A 17,115-nucleotide genomic window follows, 5' to 3' on the forward strand; every position below is an offset into this window, starting at 1 on the left:
TTAGTCAAGTTTTTCCAAGCCAATACAGTTCTACGAAATGCACCTGCATATATTAAATAGAGAAAGGATTCGCAGCACACAAACCGCAGAGACATGTAGCAGAATAAATGCTTTAGACTTTGAAGAGACTTTTGATGGCTGCCAACTTAAAAAAAAAATAAATTATAAAGCAAAGGTAGATATGAAAATTAGAACATTCATGTTTTTGCATTATTTTTGTGATCACTGCAAGGCAAGAGTCTGCAACCTCGTGGAACAAAACACACTCATTTCGTTCTGATTAACATAGAGACAGCCCCTTCTAACATGATTCACAATTATTAGTCTCTCTGTTGTGTTTGGGGATATATGGATTAACAGCCTAAATTGTTTTGAATACATACACATTTTAATTCCTTTCCTAAACCATTTTAGGCACTACAGTTAAATCGCATATACAACATTTATAGATCAATAATTTAGTATTTTCCTCCTCCAGTTAAATAACTAAACGCTGTAGGAAATAAAAGGTATTCAAAAACAATAAAAAGACAGGATCACGAATAATGGAAGGTAAGTCAGATTTGAAATGCTTCTGTTCTTCTATTTTTAAGTTTATTATTATTTTTCTATAACAGGCTATTTCACTAGCTCCTGCTGTATCTGATGTACTTACTTATCGCCTCCACAAACTGTTCAAAGAAGCAGTATGGGAACAGCGGCTCAGGCAGCTCTCTGAAAAACATCTTGAGTGCTCCGGTGACAACGTGGATGTCCTCCCACTGGCTGTCGTCCAAATTCAGCTTCTCTTCTGGGAAAACACGAGGAGAAATGGAACAACTGGTTTTAATGAAACAATTACAAGACACTAATTATTATGTTAATGTTTGCCTACTATCATCAGCAACCGTTAACAGCCTTCTGCACCTAGAGGTTTGGTGCTGTGCATGTTTTTTTTTCTCCCCCCCCCCTTTTTTTTTTTTGTAGGAAGAGAACATTTTCAATGGAATACCATCTGTAGGAATGCAGCTAACAAAAAAACAGGAGACACAAAGAGACAGTACCATTGACACAGTGTGTCAGATACATTTATTCCCATAATGCATCAGGATGGAAATTAGCATCACGGCTCAACATGATTCAAAGCTATTTGGTTTTGAGGCCGAGGGGCTAAGAGTTGCCAACGATGGCCGGCTCAAGGGACCGGCCTAAAGGCCTTGCTGAGCCAACAGGAGACATATGCTAAACATGGCAATAGAAAATGAGTTATTGCTTTACATGTGTTAGGCCTGCTATGTACAAGGGAATAATGGGTAACGCTTTTCTCCTTTTTTTTTGCCTGAATGTAATGTCAGCGAGGAATAGAGTACTGCGAGAGAAAGGATATTAATTCCTTCTTACTGCTTCAAAAATATTTTGTTTGGTTTTCATCTCTGGGAGGAAGATTTGCCCAGCAACAATATTAGACAGACCCCTGTTGGCCTACCTAGGCTATGCAAAGCTGTCAAATATGATAACACACTAAAGACAAACCACAAGTGCTTACAAAACTCTTTTGCAAACAAAAAAAAAAAAAAATGTTTTCTTTTGAAGCTCGACTGAGCTAAGGAATTTAAATATAAAAGAAACTAAATGCTAAAGTAGAGTTTTTAATAAAAATCACAGAAGATTGGATGATTATTCTATTTTTCTTTGGTTTTGTATTTTTGCATTTAATTCTAGTAGTGTGATACCGTTACAACATAAACAGTCAGATCATAATCCATATTAACTCTAGGAAAGTGTAAATCTTTATTAGTCCAAATTAAAATGACACACACTTTCTCCAAGTTCTGTTACTCTGAAAAGAGAGGTTTTTTCACATGTGCTACGATTCCCTTTTTTACAAAATTTCAGTTTGAATGCAAGGGCCGACAGTGAAAACTACTGAAAACATTTAATTTGTGGCAACATAATCGTGAAATGTTTTACAAATGTCACTGAAATTTCATGTTTAGCAATTCAGCTGGCTTCAAAAGCAGCCTCTGTATTCAACTGTTGTTAAACAAAGTGATAAAATTATTGGGGACACGTGGACATCCACAACTCCAGATCACCGGCACTTTAAGGCAATAGTTTTCTCACTACAGAGTTTACTTTTGAACATGAAATCTTATTCAAAATGGAGGGTTTTTTTCAACTTTTATTTAATAAATGTTATTAAATGTTTTATAAATTCCTAGATTTAGGGTACGTATACAAATAAAGGACTGGACACAATTCCTTAACTTGGAGTAACGTGAGACAAAGCTGGAACAAAGACAGACTTGTGCATTTCATTTAGTTGTCTTGCTTGTTTCTTTGGTTTCAAGCTTTTTTTCCCCCTTCCCATTGAATTACCTCAATCATAAAAGTAATGATTTGATCTCAAATGAGTTACCAGAGGGGATCTTCTTTAGACTCTGAGATCATATTTGATTGATCGTATTTCAACAATTAGCCTTTTATTTTGCCACACACTATTGAACTAGATCGACAGCATCTTAGCAGGCCAGCTTTAAACAGTCAACTGTTAACAATAGCATCAAAAAGAGAGACCTGATGGGGTTTACTGTCACTTTAAAGAACAGGGTGGGTTTTCACATTGTTGAAATCTGTCAGATATTTTGAAATGTCCCTCTCACTATGGTGCCACACCCCCTGCGTGCCCTTATAATAAAATTGGTTTTACTCCTGATTAAATCATTTTCTCCCTACCCACTACCATACTTCTCATAATGGACCTGTGTGCTCTACAGCTGGTGTTCTTCCCATGGTACCAATTCTTACTTTATCTTTTAAGCACTTTGCTGCTAAGATCTCATGCAGAGTGCTTATGTTTTGTTAAGAGCTTCATTCTTAGAGAAATAGCTTAACACATGTTCTAAAAATGTTGTACAACTTATTGCTTAAAACACATTTAGAAAATGTATAAGTACTGTAGCTTTGGCACAGAACTTTAAGTAGAAACCTTAAAAAAAAAAATACCCAACTTGTTTTTGCCATGCATTTGTCTTAAATGTCTAAAGTGGAAAGCTTGACTTCTAAGGCTTTATAGAGACTTATCTTACCAGATTTTTGCACCATTTCCAGCTCTTCAAGGAAACGTGTTAGGAATGTATCATCGTGAAAGCAAAGGGTGTCAATTTCCCCTCTAGCAATAAGAGAGTTTTTAAAAATGTTTGCTTGAAGGAACAAATGCCAAAAAAAAAAAAAATTAAAAAGAAAATAGAAGTCCACTCAGTGTAAGACTCTCCTTTCGTTCCCACTGGTTGGAATCGCTCACATACCATGGCAATAAGGCCATAAACAAAGGCACACACGCATTACAGACTAGGTTTAAGGAGACGACTGGACTTTTTGGCTTTATGCAGACATATATCTTATTGGGGTGTTTTGCTTACATAAAGATTAAGTCCCAAATCTGGTATGTAAACCTGACAGTCAAGGACTGCTTTCAGTCAGGAGACACTGTATCTGGGAAGATGCTCAAAATCTCACAGTCCTAAAAATTTGCTCTAACTTGTCAGTAGTATTTGATTAGTTCAACCATCACTGCCAGTTGATATCATATATCTTAGATACAGACACAAATATGCCCAGAAAATACCATAAAATTTATGCTAATACTGAGGCTGAAAATATAAAGACCACATTAAGGAAAAAAAAAACAGTGTGGGCACCTGTCAAGGTTATTAGTTAAAAAAAAATCAATATACAATACATTTGTGAAGGGAATGTGTGTTTTACTGTGTTATTATTCGCCTTTTCAGCAATGCACATTTTTGAATGACTTGCGATGTCTGAAGTAGAACCAGATAGGAGTTCATCTTTAGTTTAAGCACAACATCATAAGCTTATCCTTGTTCAAAAAGGAAGAAAACTATCTGTGGGAATATCAGCTAAAAACAACAACAACAGCAAAAAGAAAATAGGAAAATTTACTCAGGCTGTACAGAGATCTCAGTTTTGAAAGAAAATGGATGTGGTTCCTCTAACCACATGCCCTGCCTGGTATGTGGACTAGTTTCTGGAAGCAAAATGCAGTTATCTGAGAGCACTGCTTGTTCATTTTTCCTTTTAAGATAATTTAGTCTTTTGCTCATACTGATATTAAATCCCAGAGCACCATGTTCAGAAGTCCTACTTCATTTAGGATATCACATCTTCTTGCCAGAGGTCTCTGAGGGGACAGAGAGCACCCTTAGCAAGTTTGCTGACGATACTAAGCTGAGAGGGGTGGCTGATACACCAGAAGGCTGTGCTGCCATCCAGTGACCTGGACAGGATGGAGAGCTGGGAGGAAAGGAACCGAATGAAGTTCAAAAAAACCAAACTTAAGGTTCTGTACCTCGGGAGGGACAATCACCTGCATCAATACAGGCTGGAAAGCAGCTCTGTGGAGAAGGATATGGTAGCCCTGGTGGACAACAAGTTCATGATGAGTCAGCAATGTGCCCTTCAGGCCAAGAAGGCCAATGGTGTCCTGGGATGCATTAAGAAGAGTGCGTCCAGCAGGTCGAGGGAGGTTCTTCTCCCCTTCTGCTCTACCCTGATGAAGCTAGATCTGGGATCTGGTGTCCAGTCTGGGCTCCCTATCTCAAGAAAGACAAGGGACTACTGGAGTGAGTCCAGCAGAGGGCCTCAAAGATGATTAGGGGACTGGAGCATCTCTCATGAGGAGAAACTGAGTGAGCTCAGTCTGTTTAGAGAAGACTGAGCAGGCATCGCATCAATACGTACAAATAACTAACGGGAGGGTGTCAAGTGGATGGGGCCTGACTTTTTTCAGTGGTGCCCAAGGACAGGACAAGGGGCAATGGGCACAAACTGAAGCACAGGAAGTTCCAACTTAATATGAGGACAAGCTTCTTTACTCTGTGTGTAACAGAGCACTGGACCAGACTGCAGAGGGAGGCTGTGGAGCCTCTTTCTCTGAAGATATTCAAAACCTGCCTTGATGCATTCCTGTGTAACCTGCTACAGGTGACCCTGCTTTAGCAGAGGGGTCAGACTAGGTGATCTCCAGAGGTCCCTTCCAATCCCAATCATTCTGTGATGACCCTGAATCACATGAAAAGCAATTTCCTGAAAACACATCTAGCAGCACCAGGTCTGCTATGGAGGTTATGCCTTAAAAGACTTTCTAAATACTTTGGTGAGATGTGTTTGGTTGGGTCTTAGACTGAAATCTGCTAATATCACTGCTTTTTTCATCCTTCCCCACTGCATGTGGCAGTATTGGGATGGCAATACTCTACATGGTGGGCACAAAGACACAACGGATGCCACCTCTGTATTGCCTTATAGGAAAAAGAAAATTTGTCTTACATGTACTAGGAAAAGACAAGCTGTCCACTGTCATTCCTCTACTTCTCAAACTTGAAGGTACCTCTTTTTCATTTTTCTTCTCTTTATTTCAAAAAAAAAAAAAAAGTTATATTCTTCAAAAACAATTTGCTCACCGTTCATGGTCTTCAATAGAAAAAAAAGGAAAGAATAGGTTCAAGCAGAACAGACTCCATCACTAAATCCCTTTATGAGGACTGTTCTCACGACTGACAGCACAAATATTAATTTGTACACTGAAAGGTTTATGCGTCTGATAGCTGTACCCGCATTTCACAAGCCACAGCTTCTCTGATCACTAGTGCAGACACAGTAGCTTTCTTGGGGCAAACAGCTTCTTTCAAAGTGATCTCACTCAATTTAGAGCAGTAGTAGAGTGCAGAGAAGCCCAGAAATGTGACAGCAATGGGGTGATGTGAGGTGGTGCAGGCTCTTGCTCATCATATGACAAGAAGCCCACCTCTTGGCGATGTGGCACATGATGCTTAGCTTCCTCCCCTTCAGTAAATCCCATCCTAACACTGAATTTATGTACACTCTCCAAAGGGCATACAACCCCTCGAATTTTGATTAAATAGTACAGCAGAACCCTCAACTTGTGCAAAGCAAGGTCTTCTCCAGTCAGCTAGATTTTTGTGAATTCTCTCCCAGCTAAATAGTTCTTCTTCCTCTACCCCTTGCTAGGTTTGGGAGGTTCACTGTCCTGCCTGCACTCAGTCCACAGTCCTTCACTTCCAAGAGTGTTTAAACAAATCAAAGAAAATGTCAGCTAAGCAAAGAATTACATTTTATATACAGCGTATTTCTCAGCAGCTTCTGCTGAACTCATCCAACACTACCACCCATGAATTATCAAGGATATAGTCAGCAAAATAAAGCTTGCGTGCATTACTCTTTTTCTGCTAGAGGAACATGGCATCCCCTTTTAACAGAGAATTTAAGCCGTGATGTTATAATGACTGAGCATTTGTTTATTATTGAAGCACTCATTTCCATGGAGCCCAGGCGCAAATTACTGAGCAACTTAAGCTAAAAAGCAGAACATCTCTGTGTGCATCCAAAATGCTGTTTATTCCAGTTCTCTGAAATGACAGTACGCTGACCTGGGGGCATGATGGAACAACCAAGTATTGCTAACTTAAATCTCAATCTGTGCCAGAAAAATAAAAGATTTCTGTACTTGGGCACACTGGGTCATATTCACCCTCACATAACTCCACAGAAGTCTGCGGAGAAAGAGAGGGATAAACTATCTCATTGTTTCTATGAAAAAGATCCAGTACATTCGAGAAGCTTGGAAATAGTACATCATGAAAACACGCCGAGTGGTTCAAAGGTTTGGGAAGTGCCATTGCCGCTGCAAGCAATGCCATTGCATTGGGTAATTTCTGTCTATCAGTTCTTGTTTGAAACTGGAAGCATAAAAATATAAAGCAGTATTGAAAAGAGAATCCTTTCGGTGGCTGGAAATGGGTATCATCACTAAGATGCTCTTTTGCATCATTCACTGTTGATACCCGGTACAGGGTTAGATGGCAATGATAGTAGTCTTGATTTAGCATATTCTATCACTGTGATTCAAAGCAATAATTACTCTAATAGGTTTATAATTATAAGTACTTTTATTTTAAAATTCATTAAATTTAACTGAATCAACTATTCCATATGGGGAAAAAAAGAGTGGGTTTAAATATAGAATATTTCCGCTCAAAATGCAGCTGAAATTTCCCTGAGAATAAATAGACCACCTGTCTACAGATCACAATACTTCTAAGAGACTCTCTCGCAGGTGACTTGTTAACAAAAAGCAGGAGCAGGCATACCTTGCCTGAGAAGCTGAAACGCGCAGGGTCAAACTATTCCTTCCTTCAACGTCCGAGAAATGCTCAGATACCCTCAAGGGTTTACAGAAAGGGACAAGGAAAGAGCATCAAGGAATTCCCACCCAGCTCATGCCCTCCCTCAGTGCAGAGGTGTCTCAGCACGGAGCACCAGTGTTGCCCAAGCTCACAGGTGGATCCTGGCAGACTTTCTGCAACTCATTGAAATTAAATTGCTATGCTGCAAGAAAGTTACGTTTGTCTTACAGCACTAAGACTCTGTCCTCTATCTAATTTGCTCTACTTAATTGTTGAGTAGTAACTTCAGCTTCTTCCTAGTAGTTAAATCAGACTTTATGTTGTTTTTCTCTCTGTTTATTCTTCCCTTTTTATTCTGAACGAGTCTAATGACATTCTTATTTCTCTGTGCTGGCTAATGGATTTTATTCCGTTTTCTAGGTGGATGCTAGTATTTCTCTTTCATATACCCTAGACTGCAGAACACAAACATCAAATACTTGCCTAGATCAGGAACTTACTTTTCATGATACATTTTACTATTCAAAGGCGAAAGTCCATTCTGAATTCCGCTTTCAACTTGATCTTCCTCACTTAGTTGTATATTGTGTACATATATTAGTCAAGGTAAATATCTCCCTTCTGACTTCAAATCTGTTATTAACATTTTTTTATTGTGTAATTGCTCTCCAGTAAGCTTCTCTGCAATCTAATTTTAGAGGTTTCTTTCTTTTTTTTTTTTCCCATTTACAGTCAGGTCTTTTATCAGAACTGTGTGTATCAGCATCCACAAATCTACATTTTAAATAAATTGAAGGCTCGCAAGATCTAATAGAGAAAAGAATTGGACAATGACTCTCTGTCCCATTTTCATACTTCAAAAATATATTCATATTCCTATCTTTTTAATTGTACTACCAACTCAGAGTGCTTTAGGATTCTGTCATGTAGCACTTCTCTTCTTCCCCTTCTTGCTGTTTCTAACACTGCTTCTATTTCCATTCTTGTCAAAAGCCTTTTCATAGTCCAAAAATCTGTACACAATGTTTTGTAATATTTGGCAGACTTATCTGAAACCCAATTCACTGCCTTCTTGTGATTCATGGGTCATAAATTATTTCACATGTGATGTACCCCAAAGGGTAAAAAATTCTTTGTATTAAATTTCAGACAGAGACTATAAGGGGGAAAAAAAAAAAGGAAAAAAGTATTTTTGAGACACTCTGAAAAGATCTGACCTCAATACATGGTCTAGTGTGTTGTCTCCCACACACGGTATCTCAGTATCCTTTAGACAATATGAGATTTCAACATGCTACAAGTGAAAACACTCCTGCCGTAACGTGGGCTTGCTACAAACAACTTTAAAGGAAAGGAGGAATACAAAAAGTGTAGAGCTGGAGCAGACTGCTGGTGCACTGAATCAATCCTGTCTCCGGTGACTGTTAAACTGAAAGGGTCTATAAGAAAACAATTCAAAAAAACAAGAATACCACCCAATCCTTACTTATTGCACATAGCCAAAAATATTATTGGGACTGACCCCAACAACAATAAGCCTGTGCCTCAGTGAGTGAGTTTCAATAATCAAAGGAAATAATTAACAAAACAATAAAGATCATTATGACTTCCTTTATGTAAATGACTTCCAAATGTAAATAGATCAAAGCTTGAGCTAAAATTAAGCAATTCCCCTAGTCCACTTCCAACACTGAAAAGAAACATACATATATGATTTGTTCATGGTTATAAGTATTATCCATGAAATATTGGTTTATTAGAAAAATAGAAATTCAAACAATTCTCAAAACGTTACACCTATATCCCTTACATCTGTAATCACATGGACTGTTTACAGGAGTAAAGATTACTCTTATGTGTAAAACTCTGTTCCTACGAGCTGGTTTGTATGATGTCCAGAGAAAAAATTCTAGATTTACTTTTTAGTGAAAGGGCCCTTTGAAATACTCCAGCTGAAAGACGCATCCTTACTTGAAATCAGGTATATACAAGTTCTGTGAATGTCAAGGACAAAACACTTTATTTTGTATAGAATTTATCTTTTGGTTCACTAAAGTCAAAACACTTCTGTTCATCAGAACTTTTATAAAGGACTGTTTCATAATATGAATCCATTTGGATTATCTGACCAAAGATAAGACTTCAATGGACTTACTATATCATTCACCACTGTACCAGTGCCACAAAAGGGAATTACAATTAATTGGATTATGTTGGTCTCCACCCGCTGATTGTAGAAGAGAAAGTCTGAAAGTGTAACTATTTCAAACGGACCATATCTCTCATCAACCATGGGATTTGGGCTTTAATTTACCAATAAAGCTTAATTTTTTCTCTATATTCTCTTTCGGTTAGGAAGAGGTCATTTAAACACTTTATTCAAGTTATTCAAAACGAAAGGACAGCTTTGTTAAATACTTTCAAATTAGCACTTTAATACTTGCACCTTGCCTTTAGATATTACTCATTTTCCCTATTAGCAAATAAGTGAGTTGTCTTGAAAAACAAGCCTGAGAACCCAGGCCTGTGCTTAAATCATAAGAATAATTCATGCTTCATATCCAGTTCATCAAATTTTGGCTGAATTTGTTACTTAACGTGACAATTTGTTATCAACTATATGATGCGTGATATTGTATGGGACAGAGAATATCACTTCATGCCATGTAGGTTCCAGCACAGACATGAGACAGTAAGAGTTTTCAGTAGCAAAGTCCCACTTTTAGATATAGGGTTAACTGTGTGGGAAAGTTACATTAGGGAAGAAAAAGGTACCAATATAAATTTGATACATGCAAATGACTCATTAGACTGGAAACACGTTCTACAGTGCAGGTAAATTCATGTGTTTTAGGTAATGTGACTTACATGATAAACAACAACAATACTATTCTTATTCTAGGTGTCCATAGATATGTGTGTCTCTATATATATCTATGTATATTATATTTCTGCTGATGGCTCTGCCTAAAAGTTGTTAGGATTTTTCTTCACTATCCTTACTGGAAGGTTACTTCAGTGCCTAATTCCTTCTAGTTATCAGCCTAAAATATTCAACTTTATATACTTTTCTAAATAATTATTAATATCAGTAATACTTGCTTTGATTTCTTTTCGTCGAACTTTCACATTCAGCCTAAGAAATAAAAAGTCCTCAGTCAACTTACTTCAAAACCATGTTGCTTAATTCACATTTGCATTACTTTTTGCTAATATCTGAAGCTCTAATTCCATTCCCTGGATATTAGCGGGACTAGCTATGCTGTTAAAGATAGGAATGCTTCTAAGTGCTTACTGAATCAGGGCATATGAGATGATAATTGTATGTGTTTAAAACAAAACTTTAAACAGGAGGGGATTATATAAATTGCTAAAACAAATATATCTTCAAGTGCACTGAAGGACTTTCAAATGTTAAGGGAATGTCTTTTGATAATAATAGCGCTAATAATAACATGAATTTTCAAATATTTTTATGCATTTTGGGAATCACATTTTACCCCGAATAGGGAAGATTCTCAGAAAGTGCAATTTTTTCATACAAACTCATCAGATTCAGAACTACATTCACTCTGAAGCCACACTAGCCGAGAATCAGATACTAAAATATTTTGATCCAGACATGGCTTTGTTGGTGCACTTTTAGCTCCTCCTGTACAGTGCCTGCTTACAAACATTGGAATTTTTATGACAATGAAATCAGCTTTTGTTTGAGTAATATGATCATTTAAAAAGTACCAAAGCCCTAGGTTTATGATCAAATCCATGTTCATGAAATGCATGTAATCCCATGACCAGTGGAATTAGAGAGTTGGGTACACAGAAACATTGGAGACTTTGCCTAGAATTTTTTTAATCAAAAAGTTGATTTTTTGAGGACAGCGTGGACTTAAAAACATTACTCCATCCACCCTCCTATGTGCAATTCCATGTGTGCAGCTATACCTTCTCTTAATGAGCCTCGGAAGATGCATAAATACCCCCAGGCACACGTAAATACCCTCGTCAACGTTTGTGGTTCCTCCTTGGCAGAGAAGGAGTGTAAAATGAAATACAAGTGGCTCAATGGTAAAATGCTTTCCGTTTCTTACACGTGCCTTACAGTCTCACGTGGAAGGAGGACACATATCCTCTCGTGAATCCACCAAATCCATTCCCACATCACACCTTTTCCTCCATCTCATGCACATAACCACGTTTTATATTTTCACTTGCTGTGTGATAGAACGCAGAGCGTTTGCCTCAATAACAGTACGTTTGCACCTACCTGTCCCTTTTGCAGGGTTTATCTTGATGTATGTTCTAATTATTATATTTCCAATTCCTCTTATTACCCCTAAACTTACAGGCATATATTTCAGTAGGGAAAAAGTATGCTTTGAAACAATTTTTAAACTTCAGAATGCATGCATTTTTTTCCTGTTCTTCAAATTAGTCTTTGAGTAGACTTGAAATAACAGGAGGAATTCAACATAAAATGAGTGATTTTCATGGCTTTGGTTCCTTGAGATACATTCAGGTCCCTCCCACAAGAAATATATTAAAATATTGATTAGATTAGGGTAATATTTCAAATAAATGGAGATTTATACTTCCTTTTGGATAAAGAATCGTCTAAAAAGTTTCAAGGCGACGCATAACAAAGCAGTTGACAAGAAAGATAGCATCTGCTTTCCTGACTATTCAAGCTGAAGTTTTTCATTCTAAATGCAAGCAATGTTTCCGAAGATAACATAATTAACTCACGACAGTCCTGAAACATCATAATATAAGATACAGATGGAAATTCAAAGCTTTAAAAATGTCATATAACTGCAAGAGGATTATCATTTTTTAACTGCACAAATCTGAATACTAATTAAAACAGGTGTTTTTAGTTCAAACACTTGCATACTCTGACATTACCGGGAAGTTTATTTATGTATTAGTCTACTAGGAATCATATAATGCTCAGAAAATGTGATGTGTGATAACAACGAACTTATGATATAAAAGAATGACACTCTGCGCTGCTTCCTGAAACAATAAAAGACCAGTAGTTCAATTAGTAATTTCCGTGTGACTAGTTGACAGATTCTACTAATTGTTAAGCTCCCACTAACTATTGGTTTACATAATTAGTTATACTCAACCGAGAACAACAAAGACATGTGGGCCAGTTGCCCTTTTGACAATGTTTTTCGCAAACTGATTTGCTTACCAAAAATATTTTTAGAACTAAAAAATACTACTCTTAAGTGGAAATACGCATCAAAACGTTAAAGCAGCTCTGCGTTTTGCCGTGGTTATGAGAAAAAAATTTGGGTTGTTTAACATATCATTTCTACTGCATGCATAATAGCTGAAGTCTTCTAGCAGAGATCTTTCGTATTAATTTAGCATTGCATAAAATTCATAGTAACAGGTCCAAGGGTCAAGCATCATTCATCATTAGTTGAAGTGACATTTGCAACCCTTCATATAGCAGCTGCTTGAAGGGGGGAAAAAAGGTATTCTTTGGAAGAATGGGGGGTAGCACACAATCCTCATTCTATCTGCGGAAGGGAAAACAAGGTGCCACTATGTCAGCGTGGTAATGCGCTTAAATTTGGTGATGTCATTCTTCCCTAACCCCCACAAGTCACAAGGCACAAGGCAGCTGCATTCCTGAACTTAGTAGTTCGGATGGAGATAAGTAATAACTAGATGTAAATGAATTACATTACTGTGGTTGTGAACACAGCTCTGTGCATCTAAATTATGATTAATATCAGGATCCTATCTTGTTTTTGAGAGTTTTCTACTTGTTAACAAGGCAGCCCTTGTTCTCATGGCATCCTCCAGGCATAATAGTTTCTGGGAAGCCAAATAAGATCACTTTTGAAACTGCAAGACAGCATTCCAAGAATTTGCAGCAGAACACATTGGCCAAATTAGGACTTCTGAAGACTGTTAACTAACAAATAAAATCTTTTTTTTTTTTTTTTTTCTTTTTCCTTTGTGGCATGTCTTGCCTACTATAAAACATTAAGATCAGAACGGGAAATGTGAGCAATTAAAATGAAAATGTAATCATCTGCAAGAAAAGATAAATTTGTATTAAATGGCTAATACTTCAGAGTCCTTTTGATATTACAAGTACTTTTTAAGAAAATATATATTTTATGTCACAGTAATTTTTATTACATGAAACGTGATCTCTTTGGAATTATGAACATTTTTAGAATCAGAGTTATTAAAACAGCACGCAACTAAAATTAATTCGATTTTGGAGCTTTAATAATATTTGATGTTTTTTCTCAACTTTGCTCTCATACCTGAAATGTATTTAATTCATCACTAATTATGCACCAGTATTTAAAGCACTGTGGCGATTACTAACCTAGTCTACTACTGCTTCCTTAAAAAGTTTAATGATTTTTATAAGGAAAACCAATGGGTTTTAAGAAGTCACTTAGAAGCGCATGAAAAATGTTCAAGGACATCGCTTACTACACATTGCAATTCCATGAGCCACTATAAATTAAGCTCCCAGTCAAAACACTTCTACTAGTGAGAAGTTAGTTTTCCATACTCTGTGTATGCGTTACAGAGGAAAGAGCGCACTGATCCGCTCTCAGATCAAGTCAAAACACGGCTGTGCAGGTATTTCACAGCGAGATCTCATTAGAGGCAATGGCAGCACTGATCCCCAACATTGCACCACAGCTGTGAGCTGCAGACAATTTCCCAAAATGGTTTACAGACCACGTTGGTCGCATATTGTGTTATCCAGAATATAAGATGGCCATTCATCAGTGAGCGATCCATCCCCAAGTCAGACAAAAAGCATCTCTACAAAGGACCAGCACTGCTGGTCCTTTACTCTTGTAGCATCTCACGTTCCCACGGACTTTAAAAACTGTGCAAACATGAAACACGTATGTAAAGATGTTATAGATACCAGAAAGGCAGAATGGCTGTAAAAGGAATAGAACAGCAGAGGCAAGATGACTGGCAGATAGGGTTGCCACATCCCCCTTAAAGAGACTGCTCCTTTTCCACACCTTATGTCTCTTGTACCATAAAAATATGCATAGATGTATGTGGGAGCATCATAGCAGATTTCTTGGGATGCGTGCCATGCATCTGAGCTTCGAAGCTGGCTCAACGTTGTCACCATTAAGTCGCAGTGTACACAGCAACACTTCAATCTAATTTCAATTAGGGAAAAGTTACACAGAAACTTCTTGGAGAGTACACATGACCCTACACATAAATACCAATTAAATTCAGTATCATCAGTGTCTTTGCAGCGAACATTGATACCACCACTGAGAGGAAGGAATTTAAAATGAGGCAACGCTTGCTGACATTCCCTCCGTCTACAAATTCTGCCTGTGTTAACTAGCACGTCAATGATTAGTAAAAGAGTGGGATTCATCTGTGAAGAAATGAGTTGAAAAGACGTAATTCCACGAAATTTTCGGTATAGGTATTTTTATATGACATCAGTCAGACTATTGCATCACTATTGAACAAAATACTACCTGGTAAAGTAATAAAAGCCTAATCTATTGAGAAGGTACAAATACCAGGAATGTTAAACAGTTGCAAACTAGATAATAAGAGAACTAACAAACTACTTCTCCAAGGACACAATTTCCTTAAACCAGTTGGTTTACATGCTTAACTGTTCATCTGTCCTGAGCTCAAACACAACTCTATATAAAGGGAATTCCAGTGTTACTGAGCAGAACCAGTAAGATCATACCATTTTCACGTGAATATGCAGGCACGTCACTTAGAGTTGTGGCATTTTCTTTTGTTTGATGAGTCTTTTATTTAGAAATAACGCAACAAAAAGTGTGACAACTTAGGGATTAATTCTCCATGACCACTTTTTTTTTGCTCAAAATCTAGCAGATTCCTTGTAACCTGTAGACTACTTGAGGAAGATTTAAATATGCCCTTTAAGCACAGATCTAAACAATTCCTTCCCTCTCTCCCAAACCCAACAGCCTCCAAACCTGCAAGAAAACCAGGAAAAAAAGTAATCCTAAAAATTTTAGAACTCCTTACACACCATCACTGACTTCTGACTAGGGAGGTTTTACAGTCTTTCAAACCTTCTCTCAATCACAAGATGCCTTAAAGGGACAGAAGGTCTTAAAATCTCCCCAGTTGAGAAAGATCCATCGAAGGGGGGAGGGAGAGGGGAGTCAAGCCACTACACAAAAAGCATTAACGCAGAAAGCAGTGGGGTCTCTCCCTAATTTGACTCTCTCTACAGGTGGTCTGCAGCTGCATCCAAACAGGTTACACTTCTGCCTTCCCATGGGAATGACAACAAAGTAGGATCTGTATTCCAAGAACACATTTACTAGCATGGGCTGAATCAGGTCTAAAAATAAGAAAAAAGCATTTTTCAGAATAGCCTGAGGTAACTCTCTGCGCCAACGGAAGACAGTAGCACTCTTGTTTCGCTGGCTGTGCGTGATGATAAAGGATATCAGAAATCTACTTCATATGACTCATTCAGGCCCACAGCCAGCTTCCAATTGATTCATTTTATTTGTATTAGCTTGTTCTCCATCAACTACACAACAGGCTAGACCAAATCAATAAGCAATATTCTGTTTTCTATTGGCTCGGGGGTAATTCACACCCTGGGCCCTGCAACTGCTATGTTTGATTGTATAGTTCTGGATATCATAATGGAAACAATGGGGCTCAGAGACTGCTTAGTGCAGGAAGAAACGGGAAAAGATTGCAAAGCCAAGGTGAGATATTGGCTTTCAAACTGTTACACCTGCAGGAAGAAGCATGAGCAGCCTATGCTGCAGCTGGACAGCCACAAAGTTTGTGTGCCATGTTTATGATGCTCTTCCAAGGGATGCAGAGAGTATTTCATGTTGTGCCTAAGTAGGTACAAAGCAAAAAACACACACAAGCGTAGATGCATGTCCGCCTTTGGTAGCACGCAAAAATGATATGGGAATGAGATGAGTATGTATGCACAGTGTTTTCTTGCCAGTGCCCACAGTAGCTCCTCCAGCTCTGGGACGAGGCTGTGAGGTAGTGCTGGAAGCACCTGGTTTGCACAATTGGAGCCGTAACCCATCAGCTCGGCACTGCCAAATCCCTACTGCTGACACCACCGCGAGACACTGTGCGTTTGTATAAAGTCCTGTGTTGAAGTTCTTTAGTTAGACAGGTATGTCTGCTTAAATGGATTCCAGTACAATTAAGCTAAACCACATTGTCCTGGAAGTTTTTAGTCATTTTCATTCTGTTTTTCCCTTGCCTACAGCACGTTGGGTGGGGAAATCTGCTAACTGGTTGCCTCCAAATACCTTATCTGTGACCTCCTGACATTTTTTATTTTCTTCTTTTTTTAAAGAATCTCTCTTCTTGCAAGTAGTGGCTAAACAGAAATAAGAGGTTTTACTTAAAACCGTCCGGAAACAAAAGAGTTTTTGCACAAATCTGTTCCACACCACTTTGCCACAAGTTTGCTGTAGCAAACTTCTTCAGTAGAAGAGCAACGCAGCTGTCCTTACCACTGCACAGAGGAAGACTGAGACACTGACTGTATTGGAACATGCTCCCTCTTTTTCCATAAAATTTGTGAATCTTCACTCTGCCCCAGGTCCTGGATTCCTTGTGATGCTCTTCTGTGCCTCGCCCAATGTAGAGAGCTGTATTTTTACTGTTCCTGGTAATGCCGGCTTCTGTACACGAGACTGAAATAACACGCTGGATACTGGGGTGGATGTATGTAAAGGGCGGCAGAATACGGCCCAGTGTGTTCTTCTTATCAAATACACTTGACAAAGTTTAATGAAAAGTCTTCTCTACTTCCTACTAACAGATGTTTCCAATTTTTTCTCTCTCAGCACTTTAAACCACCATCTTTAGTTTTCATGTCTAAGAGACATTATTATAGGAT

General features: G+C 38.0%; 1 protein-coding gene across 4 annotated transcripts in view; it reads right to left on the bottom strand.

Moving 5' to 3' along the window:
* Positions 1-17,115, bottom strand: part of ARHGAP15 (Rho GTPase activating protein 15) — a 329,586-nt gene that overhangs the window by 61,249 nt on the left and 251,222 nt on the right. For all 4 annotated transcript variants that reach the window (XM_054069943.1, XM_009558976.2, XM_054069945.1 and 1 more), the window contains one exon: positions 656-790. In XM_054069943.1, coding sequence (XP_053925918.1) covers positions 656-790 — 135 coding nt within the window. The remainder of the gene's footprint in view (positions 1-655; positions 791-17,115) is intronic.

The sequence above is a fragment of the Cuculus canorus genome, chromosome 6 (genome assembly GCF_017976375.1).
Source record: "Cuculus canorus isolate bCucCan1 chromosome 6, bCucCan1.pri, whole genome shotgun sequence".
NCBI lineage: Eukaryota > Metazoa > Chordata > Aves > Cuculiformes > Cuculidae > Cuculus > Cuculus canorus.